Below are 20,117 nucleotides of genomic sequence, written 5' to 3' on the forward strand. Positions count from 1 at the left end.
ACCCTTGTAATTGGTAGTAAATGTATTCTCTGCTTCCGATTGTAGACGGAGTTTTACCAGCCGGGAAGATCAAATCTGCCGTGGTTTTGGACCATAAGTAGGTGCTGCTAGGGTCGGCACCGACCTGTTTTTAAGTTTAAAAGGTATAAAAGCATCACTTACATCTTTGTACTGCATCAAGGCTTTTTGACTTTGTCAGGAACATATATTTAACCAAAATGTATTTATTTTTCACTAAATTATACATGCTCTGGTCAAGATTATAACAGCTATGGTGTTTGGGCCATGTCCCAGTTATAAAATAAGATTATAAAACAACAATTAGTACACAAACTGAAATCATAAACACACTGTCAGCTCACTAACACTGTCTCTCCCTGAGAGGGCAAGCAAAACAAACACCCAAAGGCAAGGCATGCCCTGACATGCAAGGCAAGATAAGACCAATTCAGTTTAGAGCTGGTGACTTGCAGAGTGCACATCTCCAGTTTGCAGCCTGTGAAAATGGATCATGTCTTAGCTGAAAATGAGGCAGAGGACACAGAGCAGTACAGTGATATGGATGAGCAGGTATCTGAGGAGGAAGACGTTGTGGAGTATCAATCAGACATAGACACACCTGATGAGTCTGAGAAGGTCACCGGTGCTGAAGCTGCTCCAGTAGTAAAATCCGAAATTGAGAACATCTGTTGGAGCTCAGTACCTCCTGATGTACATGGCAGGACAGCTGCTGAAAAAATCAGAAAGACCCCTGGCATCACAAGGTTTGCTGTGACGAGAGTAAGTGACATCAAGACTTGTTTTGACCTGTTTATGCCATTGTCACTAAAAAAAGTCATCATTGCTATGACAAACCTGGAGGGGAAAAAAGTCTACAGTGACATGTGGCATGACATTGATGAGGAACAGCTGGATGCTTATATCGGTGTTCTTCTTCTTCTGGGAGTATACAGATCTAGCAATGAGGCCACTGAAAGTCTCTGGGATGCGTCGACAGGCAGAAATATTTTCCGGGCAACAATGTCACTTAAGACCTTTCAAATGATAACGAGAGTCCTCAGATTTCACAACAAAGTCACTAAAGCAAGATCTGACAAGCTTGCTCCCATAAGAGATGTCTGGGAGAGATGGGTCAAGCGCCTTTCGCTGATGTTCAACCCTGGGCCAGAGGTGACAGTAGATGAACGTTTTGTCCCGTTCCGTGGAAGATGCCCCTTCCGGCAATACATGCCCAGTAAACCAGGCAAATACGGTATAAAAATCTGGGCGGTCTGTGACGCAAAAACCAGCTTTGCATGGAATCTACAGATTTACACAGGCAAGCCTGCGGGTGGCATCCCTAAGAACCAAGGAAAACGTGTAGTGCTCGATATGACTGCTGGACTCCAGGGTCACAATATCACATGTGCCAGTTTTTTTACCAGCTATGACCTTGGGCAAGAGCTTCTCAAGAGGAAACTTACCATGGTGGGTGCAATAAGAAAACATAAACCTGAACTGCCCACTGAAATTTTGCAGGTGAAGGACAGGGCTCCACTTTCTTCAAAATTTGCTTTTACTGACACCACCACTATTGTTTCATATTGTCCAAACAAAAGCCAAAATGTGATACTTATGTCCACTTTTCACAAAGATGCAGCTGTGTCACCAGGAAGTGACAAAAAGCCCATGATTATCCTGGACTATAATAAAAACAAAGGAGGCGTGGACAACCTGGACAAGCTAACTGCCACCTACACATGCCAGCGAATGACCAGGAGATGGCCAATGGTTGTGTTTTATAATATCCTGGATGTGTCTGCATACAATGCATTCGTGTTGTGGACCCACATCCACCTAGGGTGGAACTCAACCAAAAAACACAGGCGGAGACTGTTTCTTGAGCAGCTAGGAAATTCTCTTGTCAAGGAGCACATACAGCGAAGGGAACGAGTGCCCCGAGACCCAGCCGCCGCGGCCTTAGTCAGACAGCTGCAGAGCTCACCCAGCACTCCCTCTGCGCCGTCAGCAAGACGAAGAACATCAGGGCCGGCATCCTCCTCAGCCAGCCCTTCCTCAAAATCCACCAGCACAGCCCCACTGAGGCCACCAGATTCTAAAAGGAAGAGGTGTCAGGTCTGCCCTAGCAATAAGGACAGAAAGACAAACACATTGTGCTTCCACTGCAAAAAATATCTTTGTAAAGAACACACTGAAAGTGTCTCTTTTTGCCCGACATGCATCTAGAGGATTCCTTCAGAGATCCTGTGCAGTCTGTGCCTTGATGGGTCAGAGCTTGATGGGACCTACACAATATTAGGCAGGTGGTTTTAATGTTATGGCTCGCTCTCATAAGAAAAGGACCCAGTTTGTACCTTTGCTTGTCACTGCTGCTGATTGATTCACCTGAACCTAGAGCCGATCACAAAATAGTGCCAGTCAGCCTTTACAGAGGCATCAAATTTAATAGATTTCTTTAAGAAAAGATAAAATTACTGACTTGCGTAACACTCAGCTTCCAAAATGTTTAAAAATTAGAGGCTGACACATAGTAGATATATGTTAGTGCACATGATCGTGTCAATCGTACTGAGAAATGCACCTACATGCATCTAACCGCACACATGTACACATGCATGTTCTTGCACACTTTTTTTTGGAACTGCCACTTCATTTCTATTGGTTTCATTTGCTTGACTGATTTGTTTGTTTGACCTTGCAAATCTACTTTTTGTATTATTACTTTTCTGCTATTTTGTATTTGTATTGACCTTGCTGTCGTGTTGGGGTTGGCACCAACCCGTTTGTAAGTTTAAAATGCATAAAAGCACCACAGAAATTTGTGTACTGCATCAAGGCTTTTTGACTTGGTCAGGAAGCTCTATTTAAACAAAATGATTATTATTTTTCATTAGGCAAGGCATGCCCAGACGTGCAAGGCAAGATGAGACCAATTCAGTTTATATAATTCTTTTGAGGTTTATTTCACCATTATTTTTTAATTGAAAACGAGAGGTATGTTGTCAAGAGGTCCAGAAAGCCGCACCAAAAATATCAAAACCAATCTTTTCATGGATAAGGAAGCCTAACAAGGTAACCAAGAGATAAGAAACACATTGGATAATAATTATTTTGTGGCTGATTTAAGGCACGAGTCCGCACCGGCGCGTTTATCATGAGATAGGAACAGAAAGCTAACAGGACAAAGGTACCGAGTGAGTGACTGGTCCTTGTGGGAGATGTGGATGATACTGTTGTAACTGTGCTACGTTCGTACGCATTAGTGATAGGTCTTTGAGTAGCGCCATTGATTTGCGTCAGTGTTGCCCATAAGGAAAGTTTAATCTAACTCCAAGAGGATTACGGAACAATTCTCCGACGTTTTGTTAGAGATCAAGTAGTAACTGGGACCACATTTTTAGAATATTCTTATGTGGAATGCGCTTGATTGTCTCTGCATAATGGCAGTGCACCTACTGCCAGTGGTATGCGCATTATGTCAGCAGGCAGGATCACTGCACTCACACCAAGTGGCAGAAATACTCCAGTTTCCGCGGTTTCAGCTTCAATGCCACAAAACTGTTGTGCGATTGATTGTACAAATTGACTTAAGGATTATGAGGTGTCTTGGTACAGACTGCCGAAAACTAAAGTATCGGATGTGAATTGGTCACATATGGCCAGTACCTGATCAGTCACATAGTCTGGATCTGTTTCCAGGTGCCCCGTAAGTCTTCATGTTGACTGTTTATCAGTGTGTCATTTGGTTTTCTCACTAGATGTCATGTTCAGTCAGCCATGAGTCTGGTTTTTGGACCCCCCCTTTTTACAGTGCAATAGCGAGTTTGTTGCTTTTTACCACCTTGCAGTTAGACTGCCCTCCAGAGGCTGCGCAGTGCGACGAGGTGTGATGTCTATCAGTAGGTGGCGCAGAGCGAGGGGCTGCCACTACAGACAGTGCTCAGGATTTTATGGGTGCTCAGAATGACTTGTAGCCGTACAGCTAGTTGTGGGATTTCTGCGTAAGACATAACGGTCAGGCTGCCTGCAGATAAGATGATGTTTTTGAATGTTATCCTTTGAGTGCAGAATGCTGCACTATTGCACAATGCCGTTTTCCTACCAATGAGGGGCATGATTAGATTGAAATGTGTTGAAAATGTTCAGGACCATTGGAAGGCTTCTATTAATCTGAAATTATTTATCAGGTGGAGGGATGAGGCTTGATGTCTGAAGTCTGCTGCCTTTTTCTAGGACCTGAGGTAAGAACTCCATGTAAATCCACCCAGTATTCTCTTGTTATTGGGTGGGGTATTTGAATCGAAGACCAATTATGCTGTAGTTAAATCCCATTTACGAAGACAATAAAACTACATTTATGGATGATTAGACTAATCAAGCGGCTCATTCGCCCCATGTAACTAATCTGTACGATGTGAACTGATGTCCACTTTGAAAATATCACAAACAGGCATATTTCTTGTGTAGTTTTGAATATGGGGGGGGGAGAGCTCTTCAGAATCTTTGGTAGGATGCTGCTTAACTCGGGTTATGTTCCTGTACTAGTTGAATGTTTACTGTATAATCATTCTGTAATTCTGATCCGTGTTTTAATAAAGTATAAATCAAAGCTGTTTCCAGAGTCATTTTTGCACCCAATAGATGAAGGCTTTGCAGCCTCTTCCATGATTAAGCAACAGCACTAGGGGCAGGCTTGTGTGTGTGTGTTGTTCTACCAGTGTTGGCCAATGCCTTAGATCTTGTGTAAATTTTCCAGGGGAATAACTACTCCCCTCATTGTAAACTAAGTTATAAGTTTTTGGTATTTATTGTTGCATTAAAACAATGTAATGTTGTAATTGCATTAGCCTTGTATCTTTTAAATTGTTATATGGAAATGTAAATATTTTAGTCTTCTAACATATAAATGTCCTGTAGAGCCAACAGTGCCTTGAACGTCATTTGGGAGCGCAATTTCAAGATGTCAAATTGTTATTATGCAGTACCGTATGCTTTTAAATTACTGCCGCTTAATTGTACAATTATCATTTGTTTGCATTTCAGTTTTAAGCCATTTTGCTAGTGTTCCTATTGAATCTGTCAGTTGCACACATCTGTGAAATTTGCAATGCAAAGTTGTAGGGCTGCCACTAGCGACTGTTTGAGTGGCTTAATCTATCAACTTTTACAGATTGGTCGGTTTTAATTTTAATTATGTTCTTCCAAAAAATGAAACAGACCATTTAATTTGGAATGAAATTGTTACAGGGCTTCAGATAATGGATGCCAGATTTTCGGCACTATACGGGCATTATGTTAACCCACAATTCAATGAGCAATTTGGTAGTATGCATAAAATACTGAGGTGCTAATTGTGACACCAAAAAGTTGGTCATCTGTATAAATTCGACATATCATGTTCATTAATTCAGTTGCCAGAGCAGGCCACATGCTACTTTTTTGGTAAATCATGGAAGCGATAAGGACGTAAGTGGTAGTGAAGGGACAGCTTAGCAACCACAAAACCTTTTAAAAGATGAGAAATTGTGAATAAATAAGCTAAAAAGATGGTGGTGTGGCACAGCTTTTTGCAGATTAAAGTCTGACACGTTTTTTGGTAAATATAGTTTTATTTCAGTTCACACATTTTCTTATGTAGTGTCCATTTTCCTTCCGGCTTTAGTTTACGATGGTAACACTGGTCCCAACAAGCCCAGTGCGCACAAACATACACTGGCACCATCAGTCCACATAGAATAAGCCTAGATTTTAGCCTAAACATTATTATTCAATAGATATTCTGAAGTGACAGGCAGACAACTTTATGGCTTTAATAATGAGTGTATTTAGTAGCTACAAGGACAAAAGATATTAAAAAGGCCTAATGGTAGTTTAATAGACATGAATAAGTGGCGCTTAATGGTGGTTCCATCATGTGTGTTTTCTCTCCAGGCGCTCTGGCGTAGGACTAGTGCTGCTGTAGTATGCCGACAAATTTATACAGTGTAAAACCACCTCTCAATTACGGAGTGATATTAAAGGAAAACATTTGTTATAATGAATTAATTTCTAAAACGCTTATAGTGGTACCACGCGAATAGTGGTCCATGTGACGAGCAGAGAATCCTGCCTGTAGACTTGTCTTGTCCCTTTGCTTTCACTGAATTTATTCACTTATTATTGCTAGACTTGCAGTTCCTGCTCAAGCTGCAAACTAGAATGGAAACCTGATCCTGTTAATCTGTACCTAAGATCCCAAGCCAGGATTTGGATCCCCTTGCTTGAAACACACTTCAGCTATTGTACCATGGTGCAGTTGAACACAGAGGATCAGAAATTTATTTCTTATTTGGTGTTCAAGATCCTGGACCATTTTTAAAACTTGCTTCTAAAACTAGGTGAACCAGTATATACCGTTTGCAGTGTTCTTCCTTTGAGATGGGATTTAAAGTTGAATTTGTGGCTTAGATTTAAAAACTGTTACTGTTTATATGTGGAAACGAGTCATTCTCACCGATGAAATGCACTGAATAAATCCACTAACACTGCAGACTTGTTGGATTTCAATTACATATTTTTCTTGTGCATTTCACAATAAAATATTGGAAAAATAAAACCAACAGGTAGTCTTTCACAAGACATAAACAGTTGCAGTGATACCTTCTCATATCCCAAGTGGCAACATGAATTTTCCTTCCACACAATGCATTAATACAGGGATTGAGAATAAAAATGTTCCTATAAAAAGAGATGTTTTACCTTAAGTCCTTTCTTTTTAGGCAGTTCTTTAAAAAGCTTAAGACACAAATAATTACGAAACCTTGAGCAAACACTATTTATAGTAGCATAAAAACAATAGCCCATACTTCTGGTTACTTAAGTCTTGTCATCAAATGCATTTAACTAATTTTATCAAAATTAGATTGTGCACAAAAGGCGCATAAACGTACGAATGTTTTCGTTTTTTTCCCCCAACCATTTCCAGTAGACCACACCACCACCCTATCCACCAAATAATTTTTGCCCTTGGGTATTTTGAGGTTCTAGTGGCCTTGTTTTGCTAACTACATCCTGTGTTACAACTCAAGACAAGTCATTCACAGACCCGAGAAAGAGTTGTACCAACTAACAACACAGACGTCATCTATGAATAATGATAATACTTTTAAATGATCTGACAGTTGTTTTTCATCCTCTGTTTATGTCCTGTATGTTGCATATTCATATGTTATGTGGAATTCAAGCATAAGTTTGGTGTGGAAGTATTCCCTGGTAATTTAATAGTCAAACAATGCCCCATATCTTAATGGTAAATCCCTGCTTCCTCAATGAAGGAAAGCTGTTAATATGAAGGTGTCAAAAATATCCGCATCATAAGTCGTCTTGCACCAGTAGTTATTTTCTTCAGCCTCAGGAGTATTTGGTATCAGAGATCTTCTTCCACAAGAGGGTCTTGAGGTTGTTAAGAACAAGCGAATGGTGGACCTCCATCTGGCTGGCAAGGCCGCTGAGTGTCACACAGGTGCGTAGCTGCTTTTCCAGGTCCACTCGTAAGTCTGAAGGAGAACCGAACAGCAGGTAGTCTTGGAGCAGCCTGCACACCTTGGCCAGGTTAGGTTGCACCACCTCAGTGTTGCACTGCTTGACCAGCTTGTCGCAGGTGGCAGTGCAGTCCTTGCCATAGGTGCAGTCTGTGTTTGTCTCGCAGTGGCGACCCTTCAGGAATCTCCGTACTGCCACCTCAGACGCCACGTGACGCAGGTCTGCCATCTTGCAATCATACTTCCCATTATAGCCCACGTGCCGCGGGCTCGCATTACACATGAAGAAGCTGCCATAAGAGCCATGGAAGATCTCCTCCACAAACTCCAGGAGCCCGATTGTAATTCGAGCTCGCCGGGGCCAGGCTGGAGCTAACCAGTGGTTTATAGTAGTACTTATAACCGTGGGAACCAGTGGCTGCAGGTAATGAGGAATCTCCAACGTGTACAGGGTACTGTGGCCCACTTGTTCTGTGACATACAGATCTCCACAGAAGCCAAGCAGGTTCGGGGTGTGCTCCTTCTCTTGCAAAGCCATCATCAGAAGGAATTCATTGACTTGCAGCAGTGCCCACACAGACTTTGCCTCTGCCAGAGAGACCTTTCCATCCTCATTGACATCAGCTAGGTCCATGATACGACTCACCAAGGTTCCAAGTGAGGAATGGTCCCCAAGATTTCCCTGCAATATGGATGAGAAGACTGAGAAATCAAACCTGTATTTACACTGTTAACACTAAATTTCACCAAACTAAATAAGTCTGGCATCAGAAAGCAAAACCTTTGACTTTTAAATTCCAGGGAAAATAGAATGTTTTAGTTGAAAGATCAGAAATAAAATGAATGACATTTGTTTTTACATTTCCCGTGGAAATGACAAGGGACAGAACCTTGAGGAAATTTTGCAGCATTTCCCGAAACTCATCCATGGAGGTGCCCCTGCTTGGCTTGTTGAAGAGGGCCATCTCATGTCGAAGCATGGAGTCTGGACTCCCATCCCGCCTTGAGCCATCTTCAAGTCCACACTTTATAACCACTGACTTCTCCTTCCAAACTCCACTGTACACCTGCAAGACAATACCGTTCCAGAGAATAATGAAATTCATGTCTCTTGTGTTTTTGTTGAAGTGATTTTCATGTTCATTTGAATGCTGATTGGAAAGCAAACTATGCAGATTTAACATCCTTGACTCATCAGGATTAATGCAACAGATTTCCAATATGTGATGATGTACAACTGAATGTAACCATGAGAAGCATGTCAAATTGCCAGGATATGAAACTAGTAGCTAGAGTCCCCGGTGTGATAGTAGGTAAAGTTCTCTACCAAGAATGTGGGTGGTTAATGCCCTGTGTCTTATTATTAATTCTAGTTTGCCTATTTCGAATTTTTTTCTTTTTAATGTCTCTAATGCATTTTTAAAAGCCTGTGATTAAAGCTTCCATGGGCTACCTGATGAGTAGGCGAGGAGGACAAGCAGTGCTGCAGTTTCAGAGTGTGCTTTTCGCAGAGAGGCTTGCAGGATGATCCAGAGATGATGCCCCTCTTGTAATGATCACACTGGAGCAAAGAGAATGAACAAAGGAAGCAGAGCCAAGTCACCCCCAATATCCTCAGTAAGACGCCCAAAACTTAAAAGCATTATACATGGGATTAGTGCTGGGAAAACCCCAAATCTAGTTTTTCAATGTATTCAATTAAACCATGTACCATGTATCATTAAACCAATATCTTTATTGTCATTGTACAACAAAGCTGTACACTGGGTAATGAAGAGGATAATGACCACCATTTAAACCCAATTAAATAAACCTCCTCCCCCATTGGGTTGGTTTGAGTTGGTTGTGAGTACACTGTGTATTACAATATCTCCCCATGTTCCCATCACTTATGCTGATCTGGGTCACTGGGGCCTGGCGCCTATTCCAGGCAGTATATGGCACATGGCAGGAGACCACCCTGCAGAGGATGCCGTGTTATATGAGAACAGCACATCCAAAACACACAAGGAAAAGTATGTCTGGTACCTATGGCATTTTAGGAAACATAGAAAAGCTATTTAGAACAGAAGAATTACTAGGCTCTGGGTATATACCCTACAGTTTTTTGGACGCCACAAAAAACTCAGCAATGTGGTCATATTCCATAAATATCCAGTGTGCCTTTCACTGTACAGAGCCAGCAGTGCAGAACACAGTCTGAATAACAATGAGGTATCAATCAATCTGGAAACCAGCCCAGTACAGAAAATGTATGCCTCCTATTTAACCCTGATGTCAGATACATTATTGATTATGCATTATTGATTATTTCGGGCCACACTGACACACTGTGAATGCAAATGAAAGTGACTGAAGAAACAGAGAGCACGCAAATTGCACATAGTCAAAGCATTGAAAGCTGTGAGGCTGCAGCCACTGTGCAGTACCTTTCCTCAGTATAGTTTATTTGAGTACAGTCCACCAGATTTAATATTTAATGTTAGAGAACCTAAAATATACAAAGCATCAGCCAAAAATTACACAGGTCCAGTATGAATGTACAACATACTATTTTTAACTAGACCCCATGGAGAGTTTTTCCCTTAGCGCATCATTTAATTATTTTATATTATACCATCACTATGAAGTAAGATCTCGTTTTCCACACTGACTGTAAGTATTGTTTTACTTTAGTGATATCTTGTGGCGTTAGCCTGAGTATATGAAAGCCATGTTCTGCAGCTGTCCTGCTACAAAAAAAGACAAAAATAACCAACCTCTGAGGATTTTATTTCCATCTGACAAATGCATTGTCATAGCTGGAGGCCTAATGAACAGACACAGCCGTCCTGCTTCCTGCACCCACAGAAGGAGTATCTTAGGGGGAGTTTGAAGGCCTGCATTCCTCCTCTCCATCTGATTCCATCCTAATCCATAACATTAATGTAGGGTAACCTGAATGCTAGAACAATTTTACTGTACTCCTCAGAACACACGTGACAATAAGATTTGAAAATGAAACTTGAGCTGATCCCATACACAATTGATTTTACTGAGTATGGTGTATTTTAATAGATTAGTTTTATGCATAGATAAATTAAGGCAAACGTGAAAGTAATAAACCAAATCAAATTGTTGTTCTAAATATTATGCAATGAATGTCAACTTACAATATGTGTAGCTGGTAGGTTTTATGAAATATGCTATTATCTACAGTACATTGCAAAAGTCTCAGGCAGTCAAAAGAAATGCTTAAAGCTGTTTATCCGCCAAAATACATTTATGTAGTATGGATCTTACTGTAATATTCATTAACTGCGTTTTGTATAATGTGGCTTTGCAGGAATCTGCCACATTATAGCAAAAACGGCTGCATTAATCCTGAAGTCCTGTATTTATGTAACACACACACCTTAGTCCTTTTGGAAACAGCCATTAAGGCCACATGTTGCTTTGAAACTTGGGCGGCATGAGGAAAAGCAATGGGAAATGGCGGCCACTCACGATGATGGCGTGGCAGATGTGTCCACGGCAGAGCTCGGAGTAAGTGGAGTAGTGCATGTAGGTGACCCAGCTGCCCACCAGGATGGCCAGCCAGGCCAGGAACAGGTACTTCACCTTGACTGGGAGACGACCCTGCAGGGGAGAGTCAAAACGCAGGAGTCCAGAGTTAAGATTGAGCTACAGAGGCATCGTCAACGAAGAAACGCTGGTTTAGTTTAATTAAAACAATAGAAAAGAGACACTTCTGCCCTTGCCAAAGTATGGGAGTAAAACTTTTCCATTGATTCTTACACAGTAAAGTCTCTGTACCTGTGATCGTTAGAACACTGGCCCTGACAGAACATGTCCGTGGGCCCTCAAGCAAGGCCCTGACCCCCCAGCTCCAGGGGCACTGCATGTTAGCTAACCCTGTGCTGTGGACCCCCCCCCCCCCCCAAGGTATGGAGAGCAAGATGCGTTTGGCGAAGAAAAGCATTCCAGTGTACTTGTACTTGTGCAAATGTTTATTATTTATATTTGAATATTCTAATATCACACGCTATTCTCAAATGTCAATTATCAGCAGTGCTACTTGGGTTTTCTGCACATTTAAAAAAAGTACAGAAACTGTTTTTATTGGTCATATTATAATACTGCGAAATAATATAGAGAATGTTTGTGGAAGCTACTTCATATGATTAGATGCAAAAGAGGTGTGCTGTCCTCCGCCCAGCGCTTCAGCTTACAATCCGCATTAAAGTGAGGTAAAGGCTAAGCCTTTCGTATGGATGTGATCTTTATCTGTGTGGCTCCATATCAGCTCTGAGCTTGAGGTGAAAGTGATGAAATAACCTGTCCATTTAGTAATGCAGAGGCTGGGATGCTCCTCTGGGTTTAAATGTTGAGACATCCAGTCCATTCATATATTTCAGAAGCCCATCCACTTATTTTTCTGTAACTACTTGTCCTGTTTAGCACCAAGAGTCTATGCGCACCAACCCATCACGGGACACACTCAATATTCACTGCATAATTCACTGTACGCACGCATACCTACGGGCAGTTTGGTGACTCCAATTAACCTCAGCGTGTTTTGGGACTGTGGGGGGAAACCGGAGAACCCAGAGGAAACCCCATGATGACACCGGGAGAACATGCAAACTCCACATATATGGGGCCATAGGGGAGACTCGAACCCTGGTCCCAGAGGGGTGAGAACTTTGATAAAGAACATGGGCTAAACCAGAGACAGGTAGGAACAATTAATTAAAGGAACAGGTGAGGGTCGTAAACACTTAACAAACACTAAAGACTCTAGGAAATGGCGCATGACAGCCAAAAGCAGGGAACCGGGAAACAGGACAGCATGGACTGATCCCAACACTGATACAAGCGATTCATTTTTCCGCCCAGCGGTAACCTTGTGTTACCTGACTCCCAGCTAGCACAGCGTAATGTGATCCTGAAGAAATCACAGTTCCATGACCTTTCTTGTAATTAATTTTGAAGAAAGTGAGCATTCATAAGCAGCCGCTGTACTGACAGTAGTAATGGTAGGCCAACGACGTATATAGAACGCTAGAAGTAGACAAAATCTACTCAGACTAACATCAGCGGGTGCTGATCCCATAAAACATATAAAACCTTTTATGCATCAGGCATATTTCTGACCTGTCATCTTATTAGCATGTATTTACATTAAGACCCATAAGACTACATGATTATGATGAATAACAGCATTACAGTAAATGTAGTATCATCTGTCTCAGGATCTCAGATACCAATTGGACCAGGTACTACTGAACTCCTGTGGATATCACTAAAAAAAACACATGTGGTAAAAACAGATATTTCTGTATGGATTTGGAAAACATCAGTTGGGGAATTGACGTACCTCTACTTTCTTATAATCCTTGGCCAAAGCTCAAACATCTTCAAGAAGCAGATACAAACATTTGGTGGTTAACGTCACTGTACAGTTGTCCTGCCAATCAATTCATATTTATACTCCTGATGAACTGCACATTTAATAAGTGCTACTATAAGTAAAACATTAACACAAGCTGAAAAATGTCAGATGTCGATCAATGTGATTCTCTTAAATAATGTCAACTGAAGCAGACCTTTGCTGAATACATCCCCAGCTTCTCTATTGCGACTGGAAACAGTTATAGCGTATGAACACATGTACAGTTCTAAAATGCAAAATAACATGAGAATAATCAAACTGCTCCCTTTCAAGGCGTTGCTTGTAGATGTTTGGGGCCTGTTGCATGTCATATCCAGCACATCTAGGCTTTTCAGTTAGTCCATTGCTGAGGCATCCAAGCCTCTTGACATCAATTGGGGGATGTTTTAGAATTCGAATTTTTTGATTAACTGTCATTGTTGACACACCACAGCACACAGTGCACAACAACGAAATGTGTTCTCTGCATTTAACCCATATGTGACAATGTGACATAGCAGGGGGCAGCTAATTCAGCGCCCGGGGGGGCAGTGTCTTTGGGGGCGGGACCTTGCTCAGGGTACCTCTGTGGTGCCTTTTATGCATTTATAAAGCAGAGCAGAGAAATGCGTGCAGCAGTGTGTTTTCAAAATGCACTGCAACACAGTGCACCAGTGGGAACATCAAACATTGCTTTCTATGCAATGCATGACGTTCTAGCGAATGGCAGGAGGCGCCTGTTGATGAAATCAAGCCCTTAGACTCACATGGCTGTGCTTGCTTATTAATATCCAGTGACCTCTAGTCAAAGCAACAGCGGATTCTTGTGCTAACTGTTCAGCTTTATGTCTTTTCAACACTGTACAAGTCATTGATTCTGTACATCTTAAGAGGGTTTGTTGATGGGTCTTTCCTGGCCATGTGAATTATTTGAGTTCTGCATCTTCAACAATGTTAATAGGACACTAGTCTACTACTCTCCATTTAGTGACAGCATTTGTTACATTAGCCAAAGTCGCCTTATGAATGGAACCTCTTCTCCGGTCTTCCTCAAGTACGGCTTTTCCAGTTTGACCAGTCTTCAGGCTGACATCGGTAGCAAATGTGTGCCTTGCATTCAGTGATATCTGAAGCTTGTGGTACTGCAGTGATAAGACAGTTCATCACTACAGCACGTACAGTCAACTTTATCCAGAGATTTACAAGAGCTCCATTTAAGGCGTCTATTGCATCCATTGAATCAAGGTAAATAGGTTTCTGCTTCCTCATCCTGATCACAAACATGACTTTGGGGCTATCAGTTATGCATGCCTGCATACATTGTATTTATGGAAGAAAAAAAGATTTGCAATTAAATTGCATTATGTTTAACACGTTAAGGTTTTTTGAGAAATTGCAGGGATTAACGTGCTGGTTTTGTGGGCCTGCTTTAATATAAACAAAAACTTGATGGTTCTGATGTGCATGTGTGTTATTTTTCAAACTTTAAATTCAAACTCCGAAGGTAAGAGATTTTCCTGAACTTCGTTATTGTGAAAGCTGAGAAACAGGGGGTTTCCTTCAAGCAGGGTACTAACTAAGGACAAAGATCATTCCTAATAAATATGATACACATACAAAAAATGATGACAGCATCTGATTCTGCCTGCTAGAGCTATCATGGCCAAATGGGGCTGAACAACGAAATTGCCCATGTGCAAAACATATTCAAATATGGCATTCAAATGAACCGAACAGCACCACAAAATCATTCAAATGAGCTGAGACTTCTGATGTGATTCAAACATCACACTTACTGAAAACTTTGAAACTGCAATCCAGATTGCCAGCTTGCACCTTGATCATAAGGATCGGACATAAGAAGAGATCAAAAGAGATCTCTATTGCGCTGTTCTGTTTAGTGTTAACAATGAGTGCTTTTAGAATAGCCCAGCTTACAGTGAGTTAATTGAGTAAAATCTTATTTTATTGTTTATAGATTCAAATGTTATATCATTTTCATTTTGCCATAGGCAAAGGACGCAACAGTGAAGTGAGTCACGCCAACTTAATTAATTATGTGGGATTTCATATCTGTAGAGAGAAAACAACTCAACCCAATCTGTTTAGATGGGTAAACTCAGAGTGACGGACTTTCGTCAGTCATCATAATAATACTTAATCTGCAGCTACAGTGCTATTTAATGTTTAGTTTTTTTGTTTGTTTTTTTAAACTACATTAAATGACCAATAGCTTGGTGTGTTGTAGTTTTGTGAAAACGATTGACGTGTGATAAGACATTGGGATTAAATATAAAGGTTCTTACCTGTACGCCTTTGGACAAGGGGCAGAAAAGCACCAGATGCACCAGTCTCCGCACACTGGTCATTGTATGTGGTCCCGGACACGCGAAGCGCTCGGAGATGCGGATGCCTGGCGCATCATACGTCCTGCCCTTGTTGCTCAGGAGTCACGCCTCGACAAGCTGCCCTCGCACACAATCTTTTACTGCCGTAACCCAATTCATTCAAGGCGCTGACCTAAATGCGTCCAGGAATACAAATTTAAAGTCGTCTTAACCCGGCGGAAAACACGAAAAGCATCATGTCAAGCAGACATTTCAGCGGGTGGTGGAGACAGCAGTCCCTGGCACCCGGCTACAGAAGGCATGCACTCCACTATATCTCTGGTAAAAGTCGCATTTAAGCTTAATACGCTATAGACGCCCAAGGAAACAAAAAACTCCTTATCCCGTAGCAACGAAAGTGAAATGCAAATATTATTTTACAGTTACGAAATATGAACAGATGCCTCTGCAGAGAATAATGTTGCAACCATACTGGTTGACACTGGCTCTCTAAAGCATGTGCGATAAGCTTTCCGGCGCTATGCATGCACAGTACGGTCCCGTGCATAGAGAGATAGCTACCACAATGGTCACAACAGCCCCCAGATGGCACAAACCACGATGATGCAGAGACTGGGGGCAATCTTTAATTAAAGGGGAAGGGATTTTAGTCCACCGACATTTAACCCCTTGGCAATTCCGGCGGAAGAATCCTCCTGTCCTACTAATTGCGTATGAGTAAGAATTTTTTTCTGCCAGTATGCCCCTGCCCAATCCAGGCTCTCAATGTGAGGAGAAATACAAAGCCTGAACTTTCACAACAGGCTGGACTTCATTGTACAAGTAACAGGAAGCTAACCTTCTGCCTTACCCTTGTTAACTGATCGCCTTTGAAGATCCACCTTGGCAGCAATTCATTCAAACAAAGAGTGAAATACAATTTTATCCCTCATTACTAACTAGTGTCTCATTCTGTTGCTATATATTTATGTCTGTCTGTCTGGTGCTTCAGTAGCCAGATTAGAATGTTAATTTCTCCTGCCTCACTGAACTGGAGCATAATATAACGAGGCTGTTTAAACTGTGTCAGTGTTTACAGACTCAGCTGAACACATCACAGCTGCTCATATGCAGCAAAATCCATTTAGTCCATTTTTCCTAATGTGTTTTCAGAACCATTTTGTATGGAGAGCAACTTTGTCATTTTTTATTTAACGCTGTGTGTGTATATATATTCCTACTGCATTTGCTTTCTGACAGTATAATAATAATAATAATGTCCCTAAATAAACTCATACATGCAGTTTGCAGTGGTTTTCATTTTGAAATGTTGGTTGGTAATTTTCAAGCAATTGGAAAGAGAAAGCATTCTGTCTGAAATAAAGACAATGGCAGAGATTTAAGTGGAATAGATGTGCATTTCCCGTGACCACTGATTTGCCATGTGACTGCAATGATCTGTGAATATGTGATCAGTGTTGAAATGAGAACAACTTTCCCCTGACCTACTGAAGCTGATCCACAAGTCAATGAGTAGTGAGTCACTCCTTTGTCATGACCAGAGACACGGCTGCTGGCAGTGAGGTGAACTTTCCGCTAGAGGAGCTTTTATTCTCATGGAAAACAGAGACCTTAAAGTCTCAGGAATTCTGCTTGGCGTGTGTCTGTTTCTGACCTCCCACTGGTTTGCATCTACAGTGCCCCCTTTAAAACCAAACTCCTAGTCCAGCCACCATTACTGGGCACTGGGGCCGAATTCAGGGGGATGGGGGCCCTGGATTAAAGTCATTGTAAGGACATGCCTGCAGCATGAAGTGCTACTGTAACAACCAGAAAAGAAATTGGGGCCTCTTACAAATCAGGGGCTGCAGCTACAGACAACCCAGGTCAACCCTTGTGTAACGCTGGTCTCGTTGGGTACAGTATCTTTTGACAGAATCATCCATTAGCCAGCAAACTACCCTGCATGTGTGCAAAGAGGATTTCAGCCTAATATCATAGCAGATCATAATTCAAGAGACCTGATAACCGAGAAAGAAACTACTACCAAATAATAACAAAAATGCCATGGGCTGCAGTGTTATTTGGAGGGGAAAAGAACATCATCATCAATTAAATAATGTTCCCAATGTCAGTTTGGGTGAATAAATTATTTTCAGCCTTGTTCGAACCTGGTCAATCAAAGTCTGAAAAAGTTGCATAATGATAAAACAAAACACCTGGTTGAATATTGTAGAACTAACTAGGTTAATTTGCAACAGGCCAGAAAGATGATTGGGTATAAAAAGAGCCCCCTAGGGAAATTTTGATGCCACACAGCGGTAAACATGTCCCTATCCCAACTTTTTAAAATGTTGTCACTAGCATCAAATTCAAATTGAAGATGTATTTCTCATAAAACTATATTATTTCACAGTTTCAGCATTTGATGTGTAATCTTTGTTCCGTTTTCAATTAAATGTGCGCTTATATGATTGGATTCTGACTTTATTTCGTACACAGCGTCCCAACTTTTTTGGAAGCGGGGTTGTATAACTAATACACTATGGGATGTTAAGGTTTTTTGTGAATGGGAATTCTTAATTTATCAGAGTATTGGAATAAAAGACAGGGAATAAATTACTACTAGTCCTCTGTGAATACTATAAATCACAACTCAGGAGGTTTGAGAGAATTTTGAGTAATAATAATAGTAAATAAATGAATAATGATAATATTAAGTAAGTTTAAAAGTCTATTAAAATGTCTCTGCGTATTTAATTGACCGCAGCCCCTATCATATCCCACAATAACAGAACCAGGATAGGGACACCTCAGGGCTGGGGGGGTCATTGATACTGTGCTTGGCAGCCTGTATCTATTCAGGTGGCTTAAAGCAGGACTCACCTGCTGAGGTACAGTGTTCCTGTTAAGTATAATTTTTACTGTGTTGTCTCTCCTCTACTATGTGCAAAGTTATCTGTATTTCTTTGGAAACAAAATATTCTTTGAGATCAGCTGATCTCCAGGTGTACTTTACATCCAAGAATAGTATATTTATTATTCATAGAGGTTATGAGGGCACTGGGAATCTGATCATTTTCAGACAGCGCTGATACATTATTCTCTAACAGCAGAAATACCCGAGTCACCAAGGTGACTAACGTCCATTTACAGGCGCATCCAGCAGTCATATCACACTGTTGGTCCCCATTGTCCATTTACAGAAATTCTGAATGCAGATGCAAGAGCAGAAGAGGAAGCAGAAACAGTGAAAAAAGGTCCATGTCCAAAGTTTTATTTGTCACATAAGCAGTTATACGCAGTTCGATGTTCAGTGGCATGTGTTACTGCCAGGCTCCAGATTGTGAACAGGGGATGTATGTATAAAGGAAATATAAGTCTGAGGAGTCATGGCATCAGACATTAAACAATAAATGTAACATAACATACACATGACATTATCATGCATCATAAAACGGATGAGATGAATAAACATGGTCACTCAGTGTCTGAGGTACTGAGGATGGTTTTCTGTCCCTTAAGTATATAAATGGCTCAGCAAATAAAAGATTCAGATGTGATCTTTGCTAATTAAATTTGAAATAACAGTGAATAAATGTAGTGCATTGCATCATCACAAGTGATGCATAAGCCATGAGTTTGAAGTTTTTTAAAAATGTTCAGCACTGAAGCAGCGCTGCCTAGAATTACAGCATTATAATATTAAAATATTAATGGCGTTCTGGAGCCCTCTGGTGGCACTAAGTATTGTTATTATTCTTGTATTAATGTAAGGATTGTTTGCCGTTGAAATGGTGACTGTGCATGTAACTAAATATCAGCTTCTCTGCACACCAATGGGAGGGGGGAGGGTGTCAATCCCAATCCCAGTGTGTGTGTGTGTGTGTGTGTGTTTATATATATATATCCATCTTCTACCGCTTTTCCGGATCAGGTCACGGGGGCAGCAGTCTAAGCAGGGAGACCCAGACTTCCCTCTCCCCAGCCACTTCGTCCAGCTCCTCCAGGGGAATCCCGAGCCATTCCCAGGCCAGCCGAGAGACGTAGTCTCTCCAGCGTGTCCTGGGTCTTCGCCAGGGCCTCATCCCAGTGGGACATGCCTGGAACACCTCACCAGGGAGGCGTCCAGGACGCATCCGGACCAGATGCCCGAGCCACCTCATCTGGCTCCTCTCAATGCAGAGGAGCAGCAGCTCTACTCTGAGTCCCTCCCAAATGACCGAGCTCCTCAACCTCTCTCTAAGGGAGAGCCCAGCCACCCTGCGGAGGAACAGCGGCTCTACTCTGAGTCCCTCCCAAATGACCAAGCTCCTCACCCTCTCGCTAAGGGAGAGCCCAGCCACCCTGCGGAGGAAAACCATTTCAACCGCTCGTATTCACTCCACTTGGGGCAGCAACTCATCCTCCACCAGGAAAAGCCAATCCACCCTATTCCAATCGAGAACCATGGCCTCAGATTTGGAGGTGCTGATCCTCTTCCCAGCAGCCTCACACTCAGCTGCAAACCACCCCAGTCTGTGCTGCAGGTCACCAGCCGACTGAATCTTCCAGCTCTATTTCCAGCTCTATTTCCAGCTCTATTTCCTCCAAGGAAGGCGCATCAGTGGTATCAGGAGATCCTCAAAATATTCTTTCCACCACTTGACTATATTCCCAGTTGAGGTCAGCAGTTCTCCATCCCTGCTGTAAAAAGCATGGGTAAAGCCTTGACAGTTTACCAGAACCTTTCCAAGGACGACCGAAAATCCTTCTCCGTGGCCTCTCCAAACTCCTCCCACACCCAAATTTCCGCTTCAGCAACTGCCAAAGCCCCTTTCCGCTTAGCTTACCAGTACCTGTCAACTGCTTCAGAAC

General features: G+C 41.8%; 2 protein-coding genes and 1 long non-coding RNA gene across 4 annotated transcripts; 2 read left to right on the top strand and 1 right to left on the bottom strand.

Moving 5' to 3' along the window:
- The first annotated feature begins 40 nt into the window (after positions 1 to 40).
- Positions 41 to 4,609, top strand: LOC125745752 (uncharacterized). Its single transcript, XR_007398738.1, has 2 exons — positions 41 to 143; positions 4,188 to 4,609. It is a non-coding gene; the product is annotated as an uncharacterized LOC125745752 (long non-coding RNA).
- LOC125745740 (piggyBac transposable element-derived protein 4-like) lies at positions 140 to 9,345 on the top strand. Of its 2 annotated transcripts, XR_007398737.1 has the most exons (2): positions 140 to 4,241; positions 8,402 to 9,345. XR_007398737.1 is itself a non-coding variant. In XM_049018898.1 (1 exon), exon 1 carries the CDS (start codon positions 505 to 507, stop codon positions 2,224 to 2,226), a length of 1,722 nt encoding a protein of 573 aa, XP_048874855.1. In that variant the 5' UTR covers positions 140 to 504; the 3' UTR covers positions 2,227 to 4,609. The 2 variants fall into 2 exon arrangements, 1 of the variants encoding a protein (XP_048874855.1); XM_049018898.1 differs by lacking the exon at positions 8,402 to 9,345 and having other exon boundaries at positions 140 to 4,609.
- LOC125745744 (divergent protein kinase domain 1B-like) lies at positions 5,623 to 16,026 on the bottom strand. Its single transcript, XM_049018903.1, has 5 exons — positions 15,240 to 16,026; positions 11,007 to 11,138; positions 8,974 to 9,081; positions 8,411 to 8,587; positions 5,623 to 8,202 (listed from the first exon to the last, which is right to left on the bottom strand). Exons 1-5 carry the CDS (start codon positions 15,300 to 15,302, stop codon positions 7,390 to 7,392), a joined length of 1,293 nt encoding a protein of 430 aa, XP_048874860.1. The 5' UTR covers positions 15,303 to 16,026; the 3' UTR covers positions 5,623 to 7,389.
- Positions 16,027 to 20,117: the final 4,091 nt, after the last annotated feature.

This window comes from Brienomyrus brachyistius, chromosome 7, assembly GCF_023856365.1.
Source record: "Brienomyrus brachyistius isolate T26 chromosome 7, BBRACH_0.4, whole genome shotgun sequence".
Lineage (NCBI taxonomy): Eukaryota > Metazoa > Chordata > Actinopteri > Osteoglossiformes > Mormyridae > Brienomyrus > Brienomyrus brachyistius.